This window comes from Gopherus evgoodei, chromosome 3 (assembly GCF_007399415.2).
Source record: "Gopherus evgoodei ecotype Sinaloan lineage chromosome 3, rGopEvg1_v1.p, whole genome shotgun sequence".
In the NCBI taxonomy this organism is placed as follows: Eukaryota; Metazoa; Chordata; order Testudines; family Testudinidae; genus Gopherus; species Gopherus evgoodei.
Window position 1 is genome coordinate 51,629,019 of NC_044324.1, and position 25,815 is coordinate 51,654,833.

At 40.1% G+C, this 25,815-nt stretch overlaps 1 protein-coding gene across 2 annotated transcripts in view; it reads right to left on the reverse strand.

The window, feature by feature from the left end:
* Positions 1-25,815, reverse strand: part of CSMD1 (CUB and Sushi multiple domains 1) — a 2,060,432-nt gene that overhangs the window by 453,610 nt on the left and 1,581,007 nt on the right. For both annotated transcript variants that reach the window (XM_030555566.1, XM_030555565.1), the window contains exon 21: positions 19,066-19,254. In XM_030555566.1, the coding sequence (XP_030411426.1) occupies positions 19,066-19,254 (189 nt within the window). The remainder of the gene's footprint in view (positions 1-19,065; positions 19,255-25,815) is intronic.

The following is a 25,815-nucleotide window of genomic DNA, read 5'->3' on the forward strand; positions in this document are numbered from 1 at the left end:
ATTTTAATGGGGAAGAAACCATGATCATTATTATTTCTTAGTGGCCACTGTGTACAAGAGGTTTTATTGAACATATGTCTAGACACATTTCCTACCCCAAAGAGTATACAATCTAAAGGTAGACATGATGACAACCAAGAGCTGGAAATAATAGATGGGGAAGAATGAGGATTGTTGATGAAGATTCAAAAAATAAGTTTACCAAATTGTTATGACCCCTTTGTTTTCCAAAATATGTTCCACAATATTTACAACCATACCTTCTTCCCTGACCCCTCTAATTTACTAAAATCACAGTCTAGGCAAAGTTCCCCTTAACCAGATCCCATTACATCATCATCATGTAAAATTGCAGAGGCATGGTCTTCTTGCCAATTGAGTATCACCTGAATTACTCTTTAGCAAGGTACTTAAGGTGGTCTGGTTGTATATTCACTTTATGTCCACCGTTGACAGTCTTATTGTGCCAGCAAAGTTTTTGGCATCCAGGTCATTGTCAACTATGTAGAGGTATTGCTTGGTACACAAACTTTGGAATTCATTGGTCTTCCATTCTATGTCTATCACAGTTCAGGGCAACTGTACCTGTATTATCCCTCAGTGATCCAGCAGGGGGAACCCACTCTCATGCTTCCAGCTGCCCAGCTCTTGCCTCTCTTGGGTGAAAAGACATGTATTTATCCCTTCCAACCAAGGTATTTCAAGGCTGAAGAGTTCCCAGCCTATCCTATGATATTCCCAGCAAAATACAGCCTAAGGAGGTTTTTGCCTTCTCTTCAGAGATGGCACAGTGTAATTTTCACAGTTAAGCTACCACATAGCTATTTCTAAGCAAGCACATTTTATTCTTAAGATACAAAAAATAGAGAGGACTTATTAAAACCAATAAAAGAATACACACACATGCTAATAAGTTTACTAGAGAACACCCAAACTCCAACATGGATTCTGGTTGATGATTAGTAGTTTTTCCTGTGGTCACAAGTTCATCACAATTTCAGCTAAAAACAAACAACCTCATGACTAAGAGAGCCATTCATTTATCCAGTTTGGCTCTTTGAATAGGTCATCAGCAAGACAATGGGTCCAGGGTGAAGCTTCAGAGAAGCTGATAAACAGAGGAATTATATTAGCATATCCACTCCTCCTAGAGATTTCCTGGGAAATTCATTTAATTTCAAAAGTTCACAATTTCAAAAAGCTCGTTAAAGTTCCTAACATTTTGCAGAGATTGCATTCGTTCTTTCTTCCTCCTAAAGAAGTTCTATACTATCATACAATGGTACACAAAAATTTTAAAAAATGGACTTCCAAAATACTTAAAATTAATTCAGCGAGATTTAAATTCATAAGGTTTGTCCAGGATATTGTCATAACTGCAACAATGTCCATATCAATGAAGCTGCTGAAACAAAACCCATGCTGACTGAGACAGTTGCTGGATTAGGCTTTGAATATCCTCTTTTCTGATCACGGCTTGACTCTTGAGATGGAGCATCTGAGGAAGACAACAAGAACTGAAAATGTCAGTCCGGTGTTCTTCAGCCTTCCTCAACACCCACGTTTCACTTCCATACAACAGAGTTGCCATAACCATGAGTTTTTAAATCTTCTGGTGCCTAAAAAAGTTTGATGTCATGATGTCCCCACAGAGGTTGCTGAAGGGCTCAAAACATGACAGCAGCTGCTGCTTATACAAGTGTCTGCATCTGTATATCATCTTCCAGTACTGTCTATGATTCTGCCCAAATATTTCACAACTGCCATCTGCTCGATGCCCTATCTAGATAGGTTAATACTAAAATGGTTGTAATCTGGTGCTGGAGTCTGCTTGATAGTAATGGCCAATGGCTTAGTTTCATCCAGATTAATAACCAGACCAATTTGTGCTGCTTCTTTCCTGACAAAATCAGCCATGAGCTGCAGTGATTCAACAAACTTATCCAACAAGACGAAGTCACTGACATATACAAGAATTCAAATGAGAATGGTCTTCAGCTCAATGACACCAACAGGTGCCTCTTCAAGTTTATCCACTGACCAATCCAGGCTAACACTGAACAACGATGATGACATAACCAGCTTTGCCAAACTTTCGTGGACACAGGAAACCATTTGTGTATACATCAGAGCTATGTGAAACTCCCTGAATGGCAACAGTCACTCGTCTTCCATATGAAGTTAAAGGTCCTTGAAGCCACCACCTATTAACTTCATCGTTGCTTACATGTATGCAAATACCACCTATAGCCCTCTTCTCTTTATGTTCCACCCATGCTTCACTCCACAATATTCCCTTTGTCTTTATGATTTTAGGACTTCATCCGGCAAACACTACCGGATATAGTAATTACTATTGGGAGTAATCCCTATAGTCTTAATAACAAGGAGTTTTTTAGGTAAATTAGGAAAAAAAGAATCCTGACAATGGTTCACCAAAGGTCATGGTGGGTTCTTAATCACTGAAAATTTTCAAATCAAGATCAGATTTTTTTCCTAAAAGATATGTTCTAGGAATTATTTTGGGGAAGTTCTATGACCTGTGTTATACTGAAAGTCAGACTAGATGATTATTAAGGTCCCATCAGGCCTTGGAATCTATGATTCTATAAACAGTTTGGGCCACTGACTCAGCTAGTGCAAATCACTGTAGCTATATTCAAGTTACTGGAGCTACACTAATTTACACCTGCTGAGGATCTAGTCCCATATTCTATATTTGCAGAATCAGACCCTTCTATTTTATGCCCTTCAGGGCATGGATGTATTGTGTGTTTCTTGCTGATCTGCCACTCTATAGTACTGTGTATATGTACAGAGCCACATGAGGTTCATATGAAATAATCATAAGGTAGATTTCTTAAAATTTACAACTGTTGCAACATTCATCTTTGAAGTCTCTTAGTCTGTCTTTTCATTTTCCTTTAATTTAGAAGTGTTTTGTTTTGTTTAAAGCTACTGCCATCCACAGCAACACCTTCTGTGCAAAGTAGCTAATGGAACTACTAAATAGCTGATACAGTCATTCACATTCTCCTCTTTTGTATATAAATTTTCTCCCAGTGAACAAACACTTTGAAAACTGGCTCATGAAGACTCACAGTTTGGGTGAATCAATCCAGTCAGTAATATCTCCTGCTTCTCATAGAGAAAAGTTCTATGTATTAATCCTTATTTTTACCTTATGTATTTAGGATTAAATAATATTTGCACGTTAGACATTGTAGTTAAAATAAATTATTATAGCCACACTGTCAACTTGTTTAAGTATCTTAAATATATTATGCGAGTATACCTAAACGGTGAATGATGAGAATTGTTTTAATAAAAGGCATCAGGAAAATTTGTAAAAGTCTGTCTTTGGTAAGTGGAACATAAATACATAAAACTAGTAGGGAATTTGCTCTGAAGCTGCCAACACCATGCTAATTCCTTACAAGTCAAAATAAATTAAAGGAAACTAGCATCCAGAATGACAAAGCAACCTGCTTCTTGAAATATGCTCCAGAAAGGGCATGGGGTGGGGGAGGGTCTGCTAACTACTTCACAACGGTTTGAGGCTTAAAGAATTCAAAAAAAAGAAAAATGAAAAGAAAAAGAAAAAAGAAAAAGAAAGAAACAGCATGTTATTCCTGATTTAGACTGAAAATAGAACTACTTTGTTCTCATCAGACCATATAGATAGCATGTTGAGTTTGAGTGTGAGTTGAAGAGGCAGTGATTAAAAATATATATATACTGCATGTAAAAAAGTAAGAAGGACTTTTCTGGGCATGGAACTGTATTTAGATTGTAAATATATATTAGAATTAATTTATTAATAGCTCAGAAAAACTCCTTACATTCAAATCATCATATTTCACTTACGGTCCTTATTTTTCATGTGTATTACATAAGCATTTTTCAAATGTGATCTATGGATTTAGGGATTTATGAGTGTTTCTATTAAAAGCCTCTCCTACACCCTCTCACCTCCAGGTAATTTAGGAACAGTGAACGCCTTTCTTAATGGCTTAGCTAAAGCCTGTTCTTCAGCATGAGGATGAGGAGCAGAGGGCCTGGTAATGGGCCACACTGCTCAATTGGTCCTTGCTGTTCCTGTGTGGGCAGGGGAATGCTGCATTCTTGGGCATAAAGTCTCCTTTGGTTTCCATCTCTTTCTCCCCTGATAAAATTTCATGAGTGCTCCTGCTGAACCAATTAGCAGTGCTCTACTGCTTGTACATAGGTGGATGGTCAAAGGAGAGAGAGAAGCGTGATGCTGAAAAAGAATTAGTAGAAAAAGAACAAATCTCGATGTTTCCCTAAATTGATCTTTTAAAAAGTGACAGAGAACTCAGGGTAGCTGCTATTAAGGAAGGAATTTCTGTTGTTCTTAAACTGGGCCATTATGTGAAGAAGCTTCTGCTGAATTCAGCTCTGAATTACCTACATTTGTGTTTGGCTGTCTCCAGTCTGCATAAATGACCCCTTACAGACATAAGCAGTGCGGCATGTCAGAACACTCTTGAGGCCCACAGCCAGCAGAGAATGGAGGAAGCAGGGCTTGATTAAGATTATGAGGGGCCGAACGCCAATGGTTGGGGTGGACCTAAGTATGAATTACATCTTGCAAAAAAAAATTATGAAGTGATCAAACATTTATCTACATGCATATGTACATATTATTTATGTAAAATTAAACAAGTTTATTCTATTCTCACTACACTGAATTCTTCAAACAAACAATTTGTTTCATGTGGCAAAGTCATGAATGATGTCATCATAATTCAAAGACCTGACGATTTCATTCTCAATGCTCAAGAAGGACAAAGCACTGAGATGCTATTGAGTCATGCTGGATCAGAGGACATTTCTGACCCTTGTTAGAAGAGAAAAAGAACATTCTCCATTACAGCTAGTGATCATTAGTGACAAATACAGCCATAATGCAGTTTCATCATTTAGGAAATATTCTATCACACTGGATTTAGTGATAACTTGGTACATCCAAATAGATTTGCTTTTGTCATCTTTTCTCTCTATATCAGAGAGCGATGTGAATTCAACAAATTGAAGAAATTCTTTGGTATCATAAAATCTACTGGGATATTGTCTAGGTACTTTTGACACAAACATTTAATACTGTCACTGACTTCGGAACTTGAAATGTTAGGCAAAAAAATTATCAGTACGCTAAAGTTGTGTCAATATTTTTGTAAGCCTTGATCTGATGTTCTAATGACCTCTTCAGTTTGTCAATGGATTGTGATGACGGTATTAACTCTGAAGGCCTCCTTGTCACTGAATGAGTGGGCAGTTGCATTGTCACGTCTTCTGTCTTTTGTGGCAATTGGCTGACTTATACTCATGGTTAGCAGTCCTTGCAGCCCCCACATTTCATACTCGTCAAAACTATCTCACATTTGTTGAAGAATAGTTCAAAGACTCCTCATTAGGTTTACAGCAGTGGAAAGGTCAATCTGAGCACTGTGCAAGCTGAGACTGCATCTGCTGAATGGCTGAAGTATATCATTCCAGACCTCACACAAAATACGTTTCCAAAGTGTGCATTTCATCACTCAGAATCTTCACATTTTTTCTTGTTGCTGATTTTTAAGATTCATCATCCTTGAAGCTCTCTCACACTCAGGGGTGAAAGTGAGCCGGTACTCCATACCAGTAAGAACCCACACCGGCTCATACTCAGCTCACATTAAAGCTGGTTTTCCATTTGAGGATCCATTCTGTCACTAACTTTCTTTCAGGCATCGTAACTGCTAGCTGACAATATATGCTGCTCACTCATTGGTGAGTGAGCATGGTACCTGCTGATTGGCAATATATGCAGTATTCTTTCAATCATTGAAGCCTTTGCAGAACATTCCCTACTTATTGATATCAGAAAACAGGCAGCAAGAAAAACAGTGCACTTTCTTCTTAGAATAGATGAGCCATTCTCACTTGCCAATCTGTTTGTTAGGCTTCACATATTCAAACACTGATGTGGTCGGATAGCGACTCTCCTGTGTATTCTCACTTTATCAATGAAAAGTCAGCAGCCAGATTCTGAAACCACTCTCAAACCTGTCACCTAGATTCTGGCATTTCTATGGGCCCTTCTCAGTCCAATATGAAAGGAGATTTTGGGAAGTCCTGTCCCACTCGCCTGGATCATTGGAGGAGGATATTTTTATATTACTATCACTGGGAAAGTCTTCAGATGAGTGGTGTGAGACCGCAGCTAGAGAAGCACAGGAGACTGCTCCTTTTCATCAGGTGCAGGTGCAGCAGGGTCACTTGGGCTGGTATTCACCTGGACTTCCTCACCACCAGACTTAGTAGGAGAAAAAATGTTAGGAGAGAAGGAGAACCTTTCAGCACTACGCCTTGTCTTTGCCCTGTTTCTTTGGCCTCCTTCAATTTCTGCCATCCTCCATTCTTAGACATGGTTTCTATTGTCAAGTATAGGCCTACTGCGTAAAAAGTTCAATATTGCTTGGGCCCACAAAGACTTACTTAGCCCACAAAGACAAAATCACAACCGCCAAACATTGAATTTACCATCTTAATGGATTAATTTGTACAAAGCAATATCTAATGAGACAAAAAAAATTCTGATGGCCCCACTACTGTTGCTCAGCTATTACTTCAATATAGAATGGAGGGCCTACAGTAGGGCCTAAAAATAGGAGGGCCTAAAAATTAGGGCCTAAAGTAGGGCGGGCTAAGGCTATAGCCTTATTAGCCTATGGGTTAATCCGGCTCTGAGAGGAAGTATTAAGATGGTGATTTAAAGTCACCTTCTTAAACTTCTCCTGCTCCTGTACTGAGAAAAGCATGGCTGGAACAAGATAATTTTGTTATTTTGTTTGGGAGGCAAGTAAACATGCTTTAAACAAGTAACTTGCTTTTTCTTTCATTTTGGCACCTTGAAATGGATAAAAGAAGCCATGGCAGAATGAGCTTTTGAAGACTATTGAGCAGTTTCTGAATACAAGTATAAAATCTATAAAACAAATAAAATTCTAAGTATACTCACAGGAACACAAACTGAAATGCTGACTTACCAATAACAAAAAAATCTAAATTGAACTCACACCTAATACATTTCATGTAAAAATTGCAACAATAAGCTTTATACAACAGTTTGCATAGTTTAAAAAAGCTTGAAAATATTTTAAGTAGATCCAAGGAGAGAAAGTTAGAGAAGTAACAAGCTTTCAATTTAAAGTGTGCACTGAAATGCTAATCTCTAACTCATTACAGAATGAATATACACCTGACCTATATGTTACCTATAAGTAAATCAGTAAAGTTGAGACAGTAGCTGCTGCCAGCAATCACCCTCTGTCTTAAGCCCTATCGTGTCCTCCCTGCTCTAGGGAGATGCCGTAAGCAGGGGCCAGAAGCAGGGGGGAGGGGGACACCCTGACAGCCCCTCTTCTCCACCCCACAGCAAGCAGAAGTTTGCTTCATAAATTTCCTTTTTCCTGTTTGAGTCGGGAGGCTGATCTCCGGGTGACTGGAATGGGCTTCTAGTGACCCTTTATGATTGGAAGAATATGTGCAGTGGTAAGCCCAGGCACATACGGATGCACATGACACATCCCTCATACTGGCAGGGGTTAAAAAAGATTGCCAGTGAGAGCAGAGTTATTTCTTGCTCCCAAGCCAATAACTGCTCTGCACCACCAACCCTGCCTAGGACTGAAGGAAGAGTTTTTCTACTGTGGTCAAAGCAGCAAAGTTGTGCTTTTGGTTTTGCTTGATTGGTTTCAAGATTTAGATGTCATTCATACCAGTTCTCAACTCTTGTCCTCAGGGTGAATCTGGTCACATTTTTTGGCCTGAGAGGATAACAGGATAGATGGAATTTTCTGTTTTTAATATAAAGATTAGAGACTCATCACATCTTTGCTCTCTCTCTCTCTCTCCATTACCAGTCAATAAAGTATCTAGACCAGGGGTCGGCAACCTCTGGCAGGCGGGCCAATGGGGGTGGCGGGAAGCCCCGGCCAGCTCATCCCTTGGCCCATGCTGCTTCCCGTCACCCCCATTGTCCTGGAGCAGTGAACCATGGCCAATGGGAGCCACAACTGGCTGAATCTGCGGATGCAGCAGGTAAACAAACTGTCCCAGCCCGCCAGGGTGTTTAGCCTGGCAAGCTGCATGCCAGAGGTTGCTGACCCCGATCTAGACTGATATGCATGACCATTACCTGGCTTCTTAAGAAAACTTTAAAAAAAATGCTAAAATGTGAATAATGATACATTTTGCATAGCTTAATGTTTAGAAACAAGTCAAAACAGGGATCATTCATACGACTGCTCTCTTACGCTGAACTCTGTGGCTAGGATAAAACAAGAGCGATATCCAAACCAAACCTTGTTTTACTTTTGCAAACCATATCCTAACACTCCATTTTGCAAAACTGAATTCTCTTTAGTTTCTTCTATGATGTCGTTTTCTTGCTGAGATACGGGTGATTCAAAACTGAAGCCATTTTGAGGTTCCAATATATTGAGACTTTGATCATGACTTGATCAAATCACCATTTGTTTTCGTGAAATCAAACTCTGACCCAAAATGATTTTGAAAGCCACCTAAAATTGTGTCTGTTTATAAAATTCCAAAATTGTAAGATATGTTTATCAAAGACTGCTATAAAATCAATGTAATTTGAGTTACCTTGCTAAACTTTGTCACATAATTTGCCTCATAAATCTACCTAACCATTTGGCAAGTTAAATCTGACAACAGCTGTTTTTAGCCTTATAGATTGTGACAGAACCTCCCTTCCAGATACCAGCACAGCCTCGGGCTGGGCAGCGGCATGTTTCAAATCCTAAAAGATTTTGGGTATGGCTACACTTGAAATTTCAAAGCGCTGCCGCGTGAGTGTGGTCGGAGCGCCAGCGCTGGGAGAGCTCTCTCCCAGCGCTGCACGTAAACCACATCCCTTACGGGTGTAGCTTGCAGCGCTGATTACACTGAGGCTTTACAGCGCTGTATCTTGCAGTGTTCAGGGGGGTGTTTTTTCACACCCCTGAGTGCGAAAGTTGCAGCGCTGTAAAGTGCCAGTGTAGCCAAGGCGTTTGTTAAGTTTTTAAAGATTTCTTTCTTAAGGCACAGCTTCCACAGAACTTAAATGAGAGCTTTGTCTGACTGAGGACTGAATTATAGATGAATAAGAATTTCCAGATTTGGTCCAAATTGCTCAAAAATGAAGGCCTTTCAAATCATATGATGTGAGAGATGTAAAAACAACAATATAAAACTCAAATCCTAAGGACTGATAATACTAAGGAATTCACTAGTCCTCTTCAGGCTGGCAGGAGTGTCACTTATGTTGGAATTCCTGTGAAATTGCAATTCACCACTACAACATGACAAAATAGATTCATTATAATTAAGTATTTTACAGTGAATACCAAAAAAATTATTAAAGAAGAGCTACGTATTAGAGAGTGTTGTCAATTTATGTTAGCACCCCACTATTAATTATTCATGCGGTATTTACTATGACACCACTGAACATGATACATTAGTGATAGTAATGCAAATATGACATGAACAGTGCCTCCATAAAGATTCCACTGTAATTCAGCATTCATGTATCATAAAAAATAAACTGCCTACATACAATTTAATAATGGAGCCACACTAATTAAACATGAAATAATGTAACACCCAGTTTCTGTATCTTTTCAACAGGAACTTTGTGCTGTCCCATAGGCTGTTTTACGAATATTCTATACAGGGCATAAAACAGTACCAAAAAATGAGTTCGCTTCATTGGTCATGTAGACAGTTGTGAAAATGATTTATACACAAGCAAAATTAGTCAATTGGGTAACATAAATGAAATGGAAGTGTAATGTGCTTGCTGTGATAGTGCATTTCAGTGATAGTTTAACTGTGGTATAAATCCCTTAGTTGCAGCCATGACAGAAAAAGAATGCTGGGAAGAAAAGGGGCAAAAGAGGGTGCATGTCCACTCTTTCTGGCATTTTTGCTCATACAACAGTAGTATAAGCAAATATAGGGGTGAAAATACCTGGTAAAAGGTTAAGATAGAAAATGTCTGAAGGATTACATGAAAAGCAGGTAAAATGTCTTTTCCCTTCTAAGTTGTTTTAGCTGTGTTGGTCCCAGGATACTAAGCCAGGTTAATTCTCCTCTTCCACATCAGTAGTTCTAAATCTTGCCCCTGGCTGAATAAATCTTGGATTTTTTTTTACTAAATTTGATAGAATATTGAAATGAGATACAAAGAAAACTACAATAGGTCTTTCAGAAAAACCACGAATACTATACTGATGGTTCAGTAGGTCAGAAGATACAATTGTTCAGATTGAGAACAAAAAATTATCAATTTCCCTGTTAATTTACTGCTGTCATGCACCTTGATTCCTAAGTTCAAGGGAAAAAAAAACCAAGATAATGTCTGCATAACAAGTACTAAGAACAAAGTAAAATACGGAAGCTGTTTAACATCAAATTTAGACAATCCACAAACTATCATCCTGAGAACCTTCTGAATGGCTGAAGATTTTTGTTTTCAGTTCTGCAAGATGTAGGCTGCATAATTTTTTTAAAATAAGTGTTCCATAAACAACATTGATCAACAAATGGAGAATAAACAGCTGAGTAATATCAGTCATCATATATTCAAACAAAGGGATTCTATCATGAAAAAGTGTAGTTTATGAAACCTGGTTCATATGCCTGACTTTTTAAGTAAAACCTTTATCCAGCCACTTTTCATTAAAGTACAGTTTCTATTGAAATAGTCCATGATTAAAACTTTTTAAGTGCATACAACGGTTCATACAGTATATGCCAAGAGTAGAAACGAAGCAATATTAATTTCAGTGGGAACCCTAAATTTAAAATTCTCCCAACAGTTAATCACTGAAAGCCTACACATACCAAAATGAAGACTTTCACAAAGCAACAGATTCAGAGGACAATTTTAATAAAATATACCTTTGAGTAAACTCTGGAATATAAACACAACTGAACAAGAGAAAGCTTATGTAAATTAAGCAACAAATACATTTCATGACTCTCTATATCCTTAAACTATGTACAAAATTCTGTGTAGGTCGTACTTTTAATACATCCATCTCAACACTTTAAATTAATTCCTCATGATGTTATATATGACAGTGAACAATATCTTCCATATTTTTGAAATGTTGGCTTAATAGTTATCAATATTCAGTCACTGAATATTAAAATTACATATATGCATTCCTTTGCTAATTCAATTGTTATAGGAAATCATTCTTTGGCATTTTAGCTAAAGAATCTCTATCCCCTACCCTCATCCCCTCTGAGTGGGAAAGATGGTGTTATTATATAGGCCTGGTTAGCCTGGCATAGAATTTTGGGTTTGACTTTTTGATGCTATTATATCCTTATTAATATGTGTGAACAAAGAATAGAGTCACCTTGAGTTACATCTGCCCATAAGCAGATGGGATGATAAGAGATGGAATTAAAAGTGTTACAGGGTATGGTGGGAGTGTAATATATGAGCATAAACTCGAAGACTGCCTTGCTCTTCTCTCAAGCCAAGGTCAAGCAACCAGTTAAGGGAGGCAAGGAGAGGTGAAGGGTCAGGCATAAGCATCACTAAAGGCCAAAGAAAAGCCTGGCATTGACCAGGACACAACCTCACTGCTTATCCCCCCCATGGGATATAAAAGAAGTGGGACAAAGACCCCGGACTCATGACTCTTCAAAACAGAAGATGACCATAACTTGTAAACGGTGGGAGTAGGGGCGTGCATTGCAGGTTATTTGGACCTGCTAAGGAGGAGGAGGTGGGAATGGGGGCAAGGGCAAAGGGTCTGCAGCATCAGAGCTGGGAACAGAACACTGATTAACAGACCCTGCCAGCATGTAGAGCTATGGATATGGTTACTTGAAAGTAACCCAACAAACATCGCATTGCCTGCACTTCGCACTTCTGGTCTTCAGCTTTCTGTGTGCATCACAAGAACCAGGGGAGGGGGTGATGGGAAAGACCTCTACCAGATAATCTGACCAAACTGGTAAGGAGGAAGAAATTCCTTGGAGTTCTGGTTGGCTGCTTAGTTGGGGGGTGGGGGAATTTCCCTTCTCCATATTGGTAGCCCACCTGTACCTTTCTTCACACCAGCGTGTCTTGGTATAGTTTGAAACCAATGGATCTCCAAGCAGGGGGAAGAATCCACCACATGCAAATCCATCTGGAGATCTTTGAGAAAAATGGCTTTAATGGAAATACTTGCATCAGTAAGTAACACTCAGGTGCGTAAGGGTGTACAGGATTGGGTTTTTACTTGTTTTATAGCTTGAAAACATTGGATGGAATTAATTTGTAAGGTATTTTGTATTTACCTTATGTAGCTGTCATGTAAGTAACTGCAGCTTTATAAATATTCTATTTTAATTGGATATGACTTCACAGAAGTTAATACTATTCAAATAGAAATCTTCATTCCGTAGATAACATAAAAACCTGACATCTGTGTAACAGGCACCCTTCATTCAGGATAAATGTAAGAAACAATAAGAGTCTCAAACCAAAACAAAGGGACATGTGAATCTAACCAGGAAATTCAACTATGTGGGATGAGGCTTTTTCATTGAATATTGTTTGGTGGAGGGGGTATGTGTCTGTGTCAGAGAAATGCATGAAAAATACTACAGAAACAGACAGAAAAGGCAGCAAGGATGCATCAGATACCACTTAAACAAGCATAAGGAGCATGAAACCAAGAGAAGTCTAGAAGGAGAAGTTGGCTGAAAGGGACTTAGAGCTATGAGTAGGGTTCCTATCAGATTCATGGCCATGAAAACACATGACGGACCATGAAATCTGGTCTCCCCCCATGAAATCTGGTATTTTGTGTGCTTTACCCTAAAATATACCAAGCTAGCACCCCACCAGCAGCAGTGCTGCTTCTGGCGGTGACTCTGCCTTCAGAGCTGGGATCCTGGCCAGCAGCCACAGCTCTCCAGCTGCCCAGCATTGAAGGCAGCACCGCCGCCAGCAGCATTGCAGAAGTATGGGTAGCAGTACTGCAACCCCCCACTACAATACCTTTGTGACTCCTCCCCTCAACTCCTTTTTGGGTCAGTATTCCTAAAATTACAACACCGTGAAATTTCAGATTTAAATAGCTGGAATCATGAAAGTTAGGATTTTTAAAATCCTATGACTGAAACTGACCAAAATGGACCATGAATTTGGTAGGGCCCTAGCAGTGAACAAAGAAACTGCCTCCTGTTGTTTCAGTCCTCTTCTGTTCAAGAAAATAATATTTTGAACATTTTTTGTATATAGACAGGATTGCATCAAAGATACCTGACTCCATCATCACTTCTTCTCTTAATGGAAACAAGCTGCAGGACCCTGAACTTTGACTAATGGCTGAGGCAAAAGCTTCCTTTCTATCAGAACCAATACTGATTTGACTAAAGGAAAATATATTAAAAGACTATCATAAGCAATCAAACTGTTTTGTATGATAGTCAAATGCTTTTTAATCATACACACTTAATTTTCCTACCTCTATGCATATTGAAGGAACAAATATTTTGATTGCATTGAAATCAATTACTTGAATTGACAAGTTAAGATCAAACATAAGAGAATGCAAAGAAATTAGTGTATCCTTTTCATTGACACAATATGCAGTAACAACAACTTTTATGTTCCATTTCTGTTGAATCCAGACATAGCCTAACACATTGATAAACTTAACGGAAAACATTACTTATAAATAGTTTTAGAATTGCCAAGCTAATAAAGTCACCCTTCTATTAAGAATAGAGAAATAAGAAGCTAATTTTTCAGCTCACATAGTCAATCTGAAAGGTACTTGTCATAGTATAATTCCCAAATCTGAACTTTAGCGTCCAAAATATGGGTACTAGCATGAATTCCCCTAAGCTTAATTACCAGCTTAGATCTGATAGGCTGCCACCAATCAGGACTTAGGTAGAGCGCCTGATAGACTCTGGTCTCCCCAAACCCTTCCCTGGGGACCCCCAAGACCCAGATTCCCTAAGTCTCACAACAAAGGGGAATAAACCATTTCCCTTCCCCCCTCCTTTCTTCCTCCCTGCTCTTTCCTGCCCTGGGTACACTAGGAGACCACCGTGATTCAACTCCTTGAATCACCCTTTCCCCCTCCCTTCTTCCCCAGAGAGAGATACAGAGATAAACGCAGAGAGCAGGTTTTTCTTCCCTCCTCCCTTTCCTTTCTCCCACCAATTCCCTGGTGAGTGCAGACTCCCTTCCCTGGAGTTTTACAACAGATAACCAAAAAATAAATTAGATTCTAAAAAAGAGGAAAACTTTAATAAAAGAAAATAAAAACATAATCTTGTCTCTGTAAACAAGATGGTAAATATACAGGGGTTTTTTTAGCTTATAGACAATAGAAAGAAGCTTTCTCCAGCAGAAACACAATTTAAGCTACTACTGTCATAAACAGATAGCTAAGGGTTAATGTCTCTTTCACCTGAAACACCTGACCAGAGAACCAATCAGGAAACCGGATTTTTTCAACTTTGGGTGGAGGGAATTGTGTGTCTGAGTCTTTTGTCTGTCTGCCTGCTGTCTCTGAGCTTTGGAGAAGTAGTTCTATTTTCTAATCTTCTGTTTCTAAGTGTAAGGACAAAGAGATCAGATAGTAAGTTATATGGTTTCTTTTCTTTGGTATTTGCATGAATATAAGTGCTGGAGTGCTTTGATTTGTATTCTTTTTGAATAAGGCTGTTTATTCAATATTCTTTTAAGCAATTAGCCCTGTGTTATATCATCTTAATACAGAGAGAACATTTGTATGTATTTTTCTTTCTTTTTTATATAAAGCTTTCTTTTAAGACCTGTTGGAGTTTTCTTTACTTCAGGGAAATTAAGTCTGTACTCACCACGGAATTGGTGGGAGGAAGAAATCAAGGGGAGATCTGTGTGTTGGATTGCTAGCCTGATTTTGCATTTCCTCTGGGTGAAGAGGAAAGTGCTTTTGTTCCAGGATTGGAAACGGAGAGGGCAAGTCCCTCTGTTTGGATTCACAGAGCTTGTGTCTGTGTATCTCTCCAGGAGCACCTGGAGGGGGGAAGGGAAAAAGGATTATTTCCCTTTGTTGCGAGACTCAAGGGATTTGGGTCTTGGGGTCCCCAGGGAAGGTTTTTCAGAGGGACCAGAGTGCCCCAAAACACTCTAATTTTTTGGGTGGTGGCAGCAGGTACCAGGTCCAAGCTGGTAACTAAGCTTGGAGGTTTTCATGCTAACCCCCATATTTTGGACGCTAAGGTCCAGATCTGGGACTAAGGTTATGACAACTACCAGCAAGTACACATCTGCAAATAAGAAAAACAAGTTAAAAGACTATAACTGCCTTTGGTACTTACTTACTATTCTGAATAGATAAGAGACTGTAGCAGGGAGATTGGCAGAAACCTGGTTGCCCCTCTAGTCCCATCCAGGACCCAGAGAGAACAACCCACAAACCCAAGACCCACAAACAAAGGCTTCACTCCACCCAGATTTGAAAGTATCTTGTGTCCTGATTGGTCCTCTGGTCAGGTGTTTGGGTCCCTGTTTGTTAACCCTTTATAGGTAAAAGAGACATTAACCCTTAACTATCTGTTTATGACAGTACTATAGAATAATTCCCTGCGCTTTCAAATGAATAGGACTCAAATGAATAATGACACTGGGTGCAGTGTGATGTTCTCCTAGGTTCAGCTGCACTCTTGAAAATGGTGTATAGTGCAGAACGTTTAGTGTACCACCAGCAGTAGTGAAACAATATCAGCACAGTCACTGATTTAATCATGCTGCCTTGGAGTAGATAGGGTCTTGGGGATCATGTTGAAAGCCTGGTCTACACTACGAGTGTATATCAAATTTAGCAGCGTTAAATCGCATGAACCCTGCACCCGCCCACACAACGAAGCCCTTTATATCGATATAAAGGGCTTTTAATACCGATATCTGTACTCCTCCTCGATGAGGGGAGTAGCGCTGAAATCAGTATTGCCATTTCGGATTAGGGTTAGTGTGGCTGCAATTCGACAGTATTGGCCTCTGGGTGCTATCTCACAGTGCATCATAATGACCACTCTGGACAGCAATCTGAACTCAGATGCACTGGCCAGGTAGACAGGAAAAGCCCCGCAAACTTTTGAATTTCATTTCCTGTTCGCCCAGCGTGGAGCGCCGATCAGCACAGGTGACCCTGCAGTCCCAGAGTCAAAAAAGAGCTCCAGCATGGACCATACAAGAGATACTGAAGCTGATCTCTGTATGGGGAGATGAATCTGTTCTATCAGAACTCCATTCCAAAAGATGAAATGCCAAAGCATTTGAAAAAATCTCCAAGGCTATGATAGACAGAGGCCAAACAGGGGCTCAACACAGTGTGGTGTGAAACTTAAGGAGCTGAGATAAGCGTAACAGAAAACCAAAGAAACAAATGGATGCTCACAGAGGGAGGGAGGGGGGACTGAGGACTCTAGCTATCCCACAGTTCCACACTCTCCGAAAACCATTTGCATTCTTGGCTGAGCTCCCAATGCCTGAATGGTCAAAAACATTGTCACGGGTGGTTCAGGGTATATGTTGTCAGCCCCTCCCCCCCGTGAAAGAAAAAGGAAAAAAATAATTTCTCGCCTTTTTTCCAATGTCACCGTATGTCTACTGGATGCCTCTGGCAGACGCGGTGCTGCAGCGCTACCCAGCAGCATCCCATTGCCTTCCCTTCCTGGTGGCAGATGGTGCAATATGACTGGTATCCGTAGTCGCCATCATTGCGTGAGTGCTCCTGGCTGGCCTCAGTGAGGTCGGCCGGGGGCACCTGGGCAAAAGCGGGAATGACTCCCGGTCATTCCCTTCTTTAAACTTTGTCTCCTAGAGATTCAGTCCTGCCTGGAATATCATAGCAGCTGGAGGCTGCCTCCTCACCTTTTTATCTCTGCTTGCAGACACAATAAAGTCAGTGTTATTTCTTATTCATGCATTCTTTATTACTTCATCACACAAATGGGGGGATAACTGCCATGGTAGCCCAGAAGGGGTGGGGGAGAAGGGAAGCAACGGGTGGGGTTGTTGCAGGGGCACCCCCTAGAATGGCATGCAGCTCATCATTTCTGCGGGATATCTCGGTCTCTGACCCGGAGCGGCTGTTTGCCTCTCTGGCTCTTTAGTAGACTTGCCTGATATTCTAGGCAGAACTGACTCTACCTTTAGACAAAACTTAAAGAAGGGAATGACCTGGGGAGTCATTGCAATTTTTGTCCATGCACCCCTGGCCAACCTCACTGAGGCCAACCAGGAGCACCCATGACAGCAGCAGATGGTACAATATGACTGGTAACCGTCTCTGCTAACTTGCAAAGGCAAGGGGATACTGCTGTGTAGCAGTGCAGTACCGCGTCTGTCAGCAACATCCAGTCGACATACGGTGACAATGAAAAAAGGCTGAATGGGCTCCATGGATGCCGTGCTATGGTGTCTGCCACGGTAATCCAGGGAAAAGGGCGTGAAATGATTGTCTTCCGTTGCTTTCACGGAGGGAGGATTGACTGACTACATTTTTACCCAGGATCACCTGCAACTCTGTTTTTACCCCATCATGCATTGTGATCTCAACCCAGAATTCCAATGGGTGGGGGAGACTGTGGGAACTATGGGACAGATACCCACAGTGCAACACTCCGGAAATCGACGCTAGCCTCGGTACATGGATGCACATCGCTGAATTAATGTGCTTAGTGTGGCTGCGTGCACTCGACTTTATACAGTCTGTTTCCAAATACTGGTTTCTGTAAAATCGGACTAATCCCATAGTGTAGACATACCCTAAGATCAGGATAGTTTCTCCTAATAGGTGCCTGGAGTTAAGAATTTCCACATATCCTCAAGCTCCACTTGACTCTCAGGTCCCTTCAACCCAGGCCATGCCATTAATTTTGCACCATTGAGAGGTTAATACAGTAAGCCTTCCGCTTGCCAATCATGATCAAATTTAGTTTTAAGTTTTCCCCTTTGGTGTGATTTTTCATGCAGAAGAGGATCTTACATCTTTATGCTGATATGGTATTACGCTCTTTAAAAAAAAAGAAAAAAATCAAAATCAAAATTCTACAATTGAATTTCTCCCTCATGAAATAAAATCATTAAAAACATGAACCTTCTCAAACCAATTCACTCAGAGGTGAGTGGATGTATTTGACATTTCAGGATTATTATGTCAATATCAACTGATCAGATTCACTTCAGTTGCAAGCAGTTCACAATGTATATGCAGGACAGTTAGCAATCACCATATCATTAAACCAACCCACAAATCAAATATAGTACCTCTGCAATTCAAATATAATTCAAATCTGAACATGTAAAAATTCCATTTTTAATATCACTCAAAGAACTATTTATTCACTTGCCTTTGTGCTTATAGTCACAGATGCTTTAAAAGCAGCACCTTTTTTTATTTCAAACACAATAAGAAAAAAAAAGTGAAAATCACTTTAAAAGTCAATTTTGGGAATCTGTGAGAAGCTTTTTCACTCAAAGATCGAGCGATTATTTCTTTACCCTGAAAGATAAATTGATCAAATTATGCCTTCACTTATACCTGAGTGATCCCTTTATGAAGGCAGAACCTGGCCCAGTATAACTGTGGTTCCAGTTGTATTCCACTGCCAATTCTCATAATGAATTCTTTGTTCAGGAATCACACATTCCTTATTCAGACTTGAGTTTTGAAACCTGCTTTGCATTTTATCTCATTATACCTTTCAGACTTATAGTATTATAATTTTAATTGATAAATATAATTGTTCCAAACCCCAATGTTAATTTAAAACATCCTTAAGTGCTTGTTTTCTATTTGTCTCCTCTAACTACAATGGTCATGCAGTACTAAAATTTGTAACTCTGACTGACCTATGAGAACATAAAGTTTGGAGATCTGTCCCTTTACTTCTAGAGCTTTTTTCTCTGCCCACTATTCTGACATCTGCCATGTGCTATCAACGATTTGATGAATGAAATGAAAGCATGTGACCACCTACCCACACACCTTGGCAGAGGTGCACTCCATACACGACGGCCACCACCCAGGCAGGCAAGTTTATTAGCACCTTCCAAGCGATATCCAGGAAAGCAAGAAAAGGTTAAGGAGTCTCCAACACCAAAGTAAAAACCGATTCTTCTACTGAAGGCAGGAACACCAGGATCATCACATGGTTCCAGATTATATTCTGCTGACAAAAAAACAGACTACCTAAATAAATGTGAAAATCCCATACCTTAAAAATTATAGACAACAAATGAAAAGTACAGTTTTGGTATAAGACACTTGTAAAACATCTCTTCCACAGATGTTCATAATCCAAACCTGTTTAACAATGGCTCCACTAAAAATATTGCTTGATTCTTCCAGTTTGCTTCTTATCCTTTAGTTATGGTATGATGTACAGTAATGTGGCTGGGCAGGGCTGGCTCCAGGCACCAGCATTCCAAGCAGGTGCTTGCGGTGGCAATCTGCAAGAGGCGGCAGTCTGTGTGTTTTTGCCCCCAAGTAGTGCGAACTGCTGCTGTGGGTGGCGGGGGCAGTCCGTGTGCCATTAGGGTGGCATGTGCATTTCCGCAGCGGCAGCAATTCGATGGTAGCTTCTATGTTCAGCTGTCCACGGCGAAGCTTCTGTCTTCCGGCTGAAGACAGAAGCTGCCACCGAATTGCCGCCGCTGTGGAAACGCGCGTGCCGCCCTAACAGCACATGGCCTGTCCCCGCCGTCCATGGCGGCAATTTGGTGCGCTGCTTGGGGCAGCAAAAACAGTAGAGCCAGCCCTGTGGGTGGAATATGTAGATACATAGTTACATTGATTTTCTTAACTTCAAAGACTTTAATCAGCTTCATACCAAAAGAGGTCCCTTACAATTTGTTTGTATCTCTTGAACATAACTCATTATAGTGCAACTACCAAACATTAAGAATGAACTACCAAACATTAAGAATGAACTTCATAGTTTGCAAAGCTATAATAAAATGGAAAAAGCTTACTCAAATCTAATGAAAGATCAAATTGATGTAGAGATGTGCTTGAATTTCATGCACAAAAAGTGGAACTGCACTCCTAATCAGGTGAACAACTGCCCTTGCTTGCTCTTGAAAATCATGAATGCTGTCACTTAATCAGAAACAATTGTACACCTAAATAAAAGAAAAATGCCCAGGGTCTGATTCTCCTCTTACCTACACGGTAAATCAGAAGTAATTCCACCCAAAACTGTGGTGGTACAATAGCGTTAAAAATGGTTCAAGGGAAAGTAAAATCAGGCTACTGGATAGGCCTCTGTAACTATGTAATTGCTCTTTCAGCATAACCAGCTGTTAAATGCACAGGCACACACAGAACCATGTACTGCACTATAACGTTCACTGATGTCAAAGGGAATTGTGCTCACAGATCAAGGAGAATATGTAGTTCTTAGTTATTTAATTTGCACTTGTAAGAATTAGGATTTATTTTATAAGACTTATACTTTGTTCTTTCAGTCCTACAAATCCAATTACTGTGGGGATAGATTGGGTTTTGAAATCACTCTGAACACATTTTCTTTAGTTTTTTTTTTAAACTTCCTTTTAATTATATTTCTACAAAGTAGAAAAGACAATCACAAATATAAAACCCTGTCAACTGAGATAATATACTGTGACAAAGTTCCTCCTCTACCTTGGTGGGTCCTGTGCTTATTGGCGCATTTGCTCACCTCAGAGATCTTTCCCTCTGGTGGAACCCACAGTCTGGGTTAACTCCTCCTGTGTCTGATCAGGAGTTGGGAGGTTTGGGGGGAACTCGGGCCCGCCCTCTATTCCAGGTTCCAGCCCAGGGCCCTGTGGGCTGCAGCTGTCTATAGTGCCTCCTGTAACAGCTGCATGACAGCTACAACTCCCTGGGCTACTTCCCCATGGCCTCCTCCAAACACCTTATTTATCCTCACCACATGACCTTCCTCCTGGCATCTGATAATGCTTGTACTCCTCAGTCCTCCAGCAACACACCCTCTCACTCTCAGCTCTTGCGCTTCTTGCTCCCAGCTCCTCACACGCGCACCACAAACTGAAGTGAGCTCCTTTTTAAACCCAGGTGCCCTGATTACCCTGCCTTTAATTGATTTTAGCAGCTTCTTGATTGGCTGCAGGTGTTCTAATCAGCCTGTCTGCCTTAATTGTTTCCAGAAAGCTCCTGATTGTTCTGGACCTTCCCTGTTACCTTACCCAGAGAAAGGGGACCTACTTAACCTGGGGCTAATATATCTGTCTTCAATCACTCTCCTGTAGCCATCTGGCCTGACCCTGTCACAATACATATAACAAAATAAATTAAAGAAAAATGTATAAAATGAAAAAGGTAAATCATACCTAACAGATTGTGTGATGGGGTGTAAATACCCCATGTTAGGCCCAAATGGGTTAAAGGACAACACTAAGCCCAGGTAGCCCCAACCTGCCAGACTGAAAAGCGTGCTCCAACTGGAAAGGAAACTTAAACAGATGCAACCCAGCTTAGAAGGAGGGAGGAAGACAAACCTAGTCTGAGAGCTCCGAAAGCACGGTTCAAAAGCAGAATCTCTGTGAGCAATAGGACTGCCTACTGAGTCTGGTTGGGGCTGAAGGTTTAATTGTCTTTTCTTTTATCTTGTATTGGACTTGGAGCCATAGGGAAAGATGGATGTTAGGAAGTGACCTGCAGGGGTAACTCTGAGGACACTCCAAGTGATTGGCTCTCAAAGGGCCCTGGGTCAAAGCCTGGTAGAGTGGGAGGGCCTGCTTCCCCTGCTGCAGTAAGGGCACAAGCCTCATTCCCACCCCACTCCCCCTCTGGTAAGAAAAGGGCAAGGACACTGAAAACCCAAAGTGTAGCTAAGCCCATACACTGTTGAGGAATTGGATTGAAAGACTTTCCCACTGGGAGTTGAGGCTGAATACTAGATGTGTTGCCCACCTGGCCCTCTGAGGATTTCTGTTACAACCTGACATTACTAAGGCCTTGGGAATAAAGACAAAGTTATTTTTTCTCCCTTTATGTTTCTTTTTTGATAAAATGTTTTTAAAAAGTGTACATTTGAGAAATAAATGATCCTTGATTATTTATTTTTCTTAATATTTGTAAAGTGTTAAAAAGTGATTTAGAGAATAAATGTTGTTACTATAGTACAACACAATTACTATTTCTGCCTAAGTAGAAAGAGAGGTAGGTTTCCACCTACGATGCCTTTTGTTTTGGTGGCAGATGCCACAGTATGAATAATAGAATTAAAATTAGAAACAGAAAACATCTATTAGACCTCTTAGTTCATCTATCAGGGTTATTCTTTAGAGTGTATTACTATATTTAAGTAGTGACATAAATATGCACAATACTTAATATTCAAAAAAGAAGATAGTATCTCAGATATACTGCTACAGACAAAGAATGCACAGTATAGCTTGTATCAGAGGGGTGCAAGGGTCAACTGATAAGGTGCCCTTAAACCATATTTTGGACTTCTGTGATCCTGGGTCAGAAGTACACCAAACCTGTCACCCAATGTAAGTTCAGGAACTAAAAAGCTTCCTATAATTCCCCTACACTAGGGAAAACATTCTCTTGCCAGCTATGCCAGCTTCAGGATCCCTTTCTGTTGGTGGTATAAAGGAGAGTGGCAACAGCCCAGGGTCTGGTTGGAAAAATTACAGTTTACGGGCTTAATCTTGTAAAGTGCTGAGCACTCTAGCCCCAATCCAACAAAGCACATAAGAACATGCTTTAACCATTTGTGTAGTCCCCTCAGCTTCAGCGTTATGTCTATTTATGTACATTGCAGGGACAGGGTGAGAGTTGCTCACCACTTTGTTGATAAAAAATGGGTAACAGGAACAATGGAGAACAAGTGAGCATATGAATTACTACATGGCTCAGGCAATCTTCTATCTTTTCTGCTGTGTTATCCCTGTGACTGGTCAACATTTAATGTTTGGGAGACTTCTGGATCAGATCCTCTAGGTCAGAGGCAGGGGTGGCTCTAGACATTTTGCTTCCCCAAGCATGGCAGGCAGGTTGCCTTTGGCAGCTGCCTGCGGAGGGTCCGCTGGTCCCCTGGCTTCGGCGGACCCTCCGCAGGCAGGCTGCCCTCGCGGCAACAGGCAGAGCGCCCCCAGTGGCTTGCCGCCCCAAGCATGTGCTTGGCATGCTGGTGCCTGGAACTGCCCCTGGTCAGAGGTGATGTAGCACTCCCCACCCTCAAACACCACTATCCCACCCCCCTCCCTAAGTTAATATATTACTTAACTTGTGAAGAATGGTGTTTAGTGTTTCATGTACATTTTTATCCTCGCCAATGTAACTGCCAGTCAATGCTTACTATTTATATAAATGACTTAATCATATTCTGAAACCCATTTATTTTTTCTCAATAATGCCTTGCAGCAATGCGTTCTACACGTGAATTAGTGTAATTTAGGTGTTTTTAGTTTTAAATATCTTTTCTTTTAATTTAATTGGGTGTTCCTTTATTCCTGTATTCCAGGGAAAGTTAAATGGGGTACTTAACTGATTTTCTCTACACCTTCCATTATTCTGTGTATTTTATTTGTCTCCTCTGTGATAATAATAAGAGTGAAAGAAATAAACCACTCTACTCAGTCAATTTGTGATGCATGTGTCATAGATGTTCCAGGAACTCTATTTTGTATCATTAATTTAATGTGTTTGAAACACACTTTCTTTGAGATGACAGTTCTTGTTTTGCCATGCTCAATTTTAAATGACTCAAAAAAGAGAACTTCTGTATTTTTTTATTTTTTGTCATTGTTTTTGAATGGTGTCCCCACCAAGTTCCTAACAGAAGACTGATAGATTTACAGAGAAAAAGAAGAGACTTTAGGCCCAAGGCTATGCCCACACTATGGACCTTACAGCTGTACCACTGCAGCTGTGCCACTATAAGTTCTCCCATGTAGCTGCTCTGTTCTGGCAGGAGAGAGCTCTTCTGCCAGTATATAAACCACCCCAACGAGTGGCGGTAGCTACATCGGCAGGAGAGCATTTCCCAACAACATAACGCTGCCCACACCAACACTTTTGTCGGTGAAACTTTTGCTGGTCGGGGGTGGCGGGGGTTGTTTTTTCACTCCCTTGACCGACAAAAGTGCTAGTGTAGATGTAGCTTAGTTCTCCACTTTCTCCCAGAAAGAATAGTTTTTACATGCCAATTTGACAGCACCAATGAAGATACAAATGGAAGTGAATATATAGTCATAATTGTTAGGATATAGATATTCAGGCCTGTGTGCAAAGGCCTATACTTTAAGAATTTAGATGTATTCTTATCACTTAGCTAGTTATAGAAGTATAAAAGAAAGAATCAAAAATCACTGTCCGTGTAGTGACCTTCTCTTAATGTGATAGTCTGAGGTCTGGCTCTTTAGCAGCCATAAACTGGGAAATATATGGTCACGTCCTCACATTCCAAACTAGTCATATTAAAATAAGGCAATCTGGGACTGTTAGGAAGGTGATTTGATCTATCACCTCCAGAGAAAGGAAAGAGCCCAGAAATTTAGCTTGATAGTTTTCTGTCTGGTAAGAACTCACTTAACAATAGACACAGCTGGAGAAGACTTATGTCTGTATAGATGTAGTTGTGAAATCCTTATTTCTGTATTGTTTTGTATGTTTATTTTCATGGTCTCTGGTTCTGTGATTGTTTCTGTCTACTGTATAATTAATTTTGCTAGGTGTAAACTAATGAAGGTGGTGGGATATAATTGGTTAGCTAATCATGTTACAATAGGTTAGGAGTGGTTAGGTAAATTTTAGTAGAATGATTGGTTGAGGTATAGCTGAAAATATTACTATATAAATTGGGGCAAACAGGAAGTAAGTTGGGATTCGAAAATAAGGAAAAGGAACTTGAATTTAAGCTTGCTGGAAGTTCACCCCAATAAACATTGAATTGTTTGCATCTTCAGACTTCGGGTATTGTTGCTCTCTGTTCATGCGAGAAGGACCAGGGAAGGCTGAGAGTGAAGGAATAAGCTCTCTAACAATAATTAGCAAGAGTGACATTGTGCAGCATAAGCAAAATCTATTTCCTGATTATTATAAAAATCAGACGACATTTTGCCTATTTGCATGTGCAACAGTGGACATAAAACACTCATATTTCCAGTTTTACTAGTCATTTATATTGCACATATTAATTTACATCTGCAACCTGAATACTTACTGCATACTGAAATTGCAATTTTTAAAAGTTAGGTTCAATGTGAAGTCAAAATAACCCCTGTAGGAAATTTTTTCCCTTGTAGAGGAACTGAAAAATAAACTCAGTAGTACAGTCACTTTGTAGTCAAAGAAAAAATGCTTTTGGAAGTAGAATACAGCAAAACAGCTCACATGTGGCAGATAAAAACTGCGAAAGTGATGGCTTTGCATGCTTAATGCATCATTTTCTATTTGTATTCTAGACTTCCATCATCTCTGTCAGTTCAGTTTTTAGTGATGCTGGAGAAAACTGCTGTCTCAGCTCATTCAGTTCAAACTGTTCTCTTTTCAGTCAAGAATTCCCATTTAGCAGAAGTACATTTTACTTGTCTGAAAGTTAGGAAATAATATTCCTAAACTCAGTCATTTGTCCTATAAAATGCATATTTATGATATTATTGCTACCTATCTAATTCTGGTGTATAAGCCCTTTTTGTGAGTGAGAAACACCTGATATTTCACAAAACTGTTATGCAAGAACTTTTTTCCTTGCATTAATAACCTTATT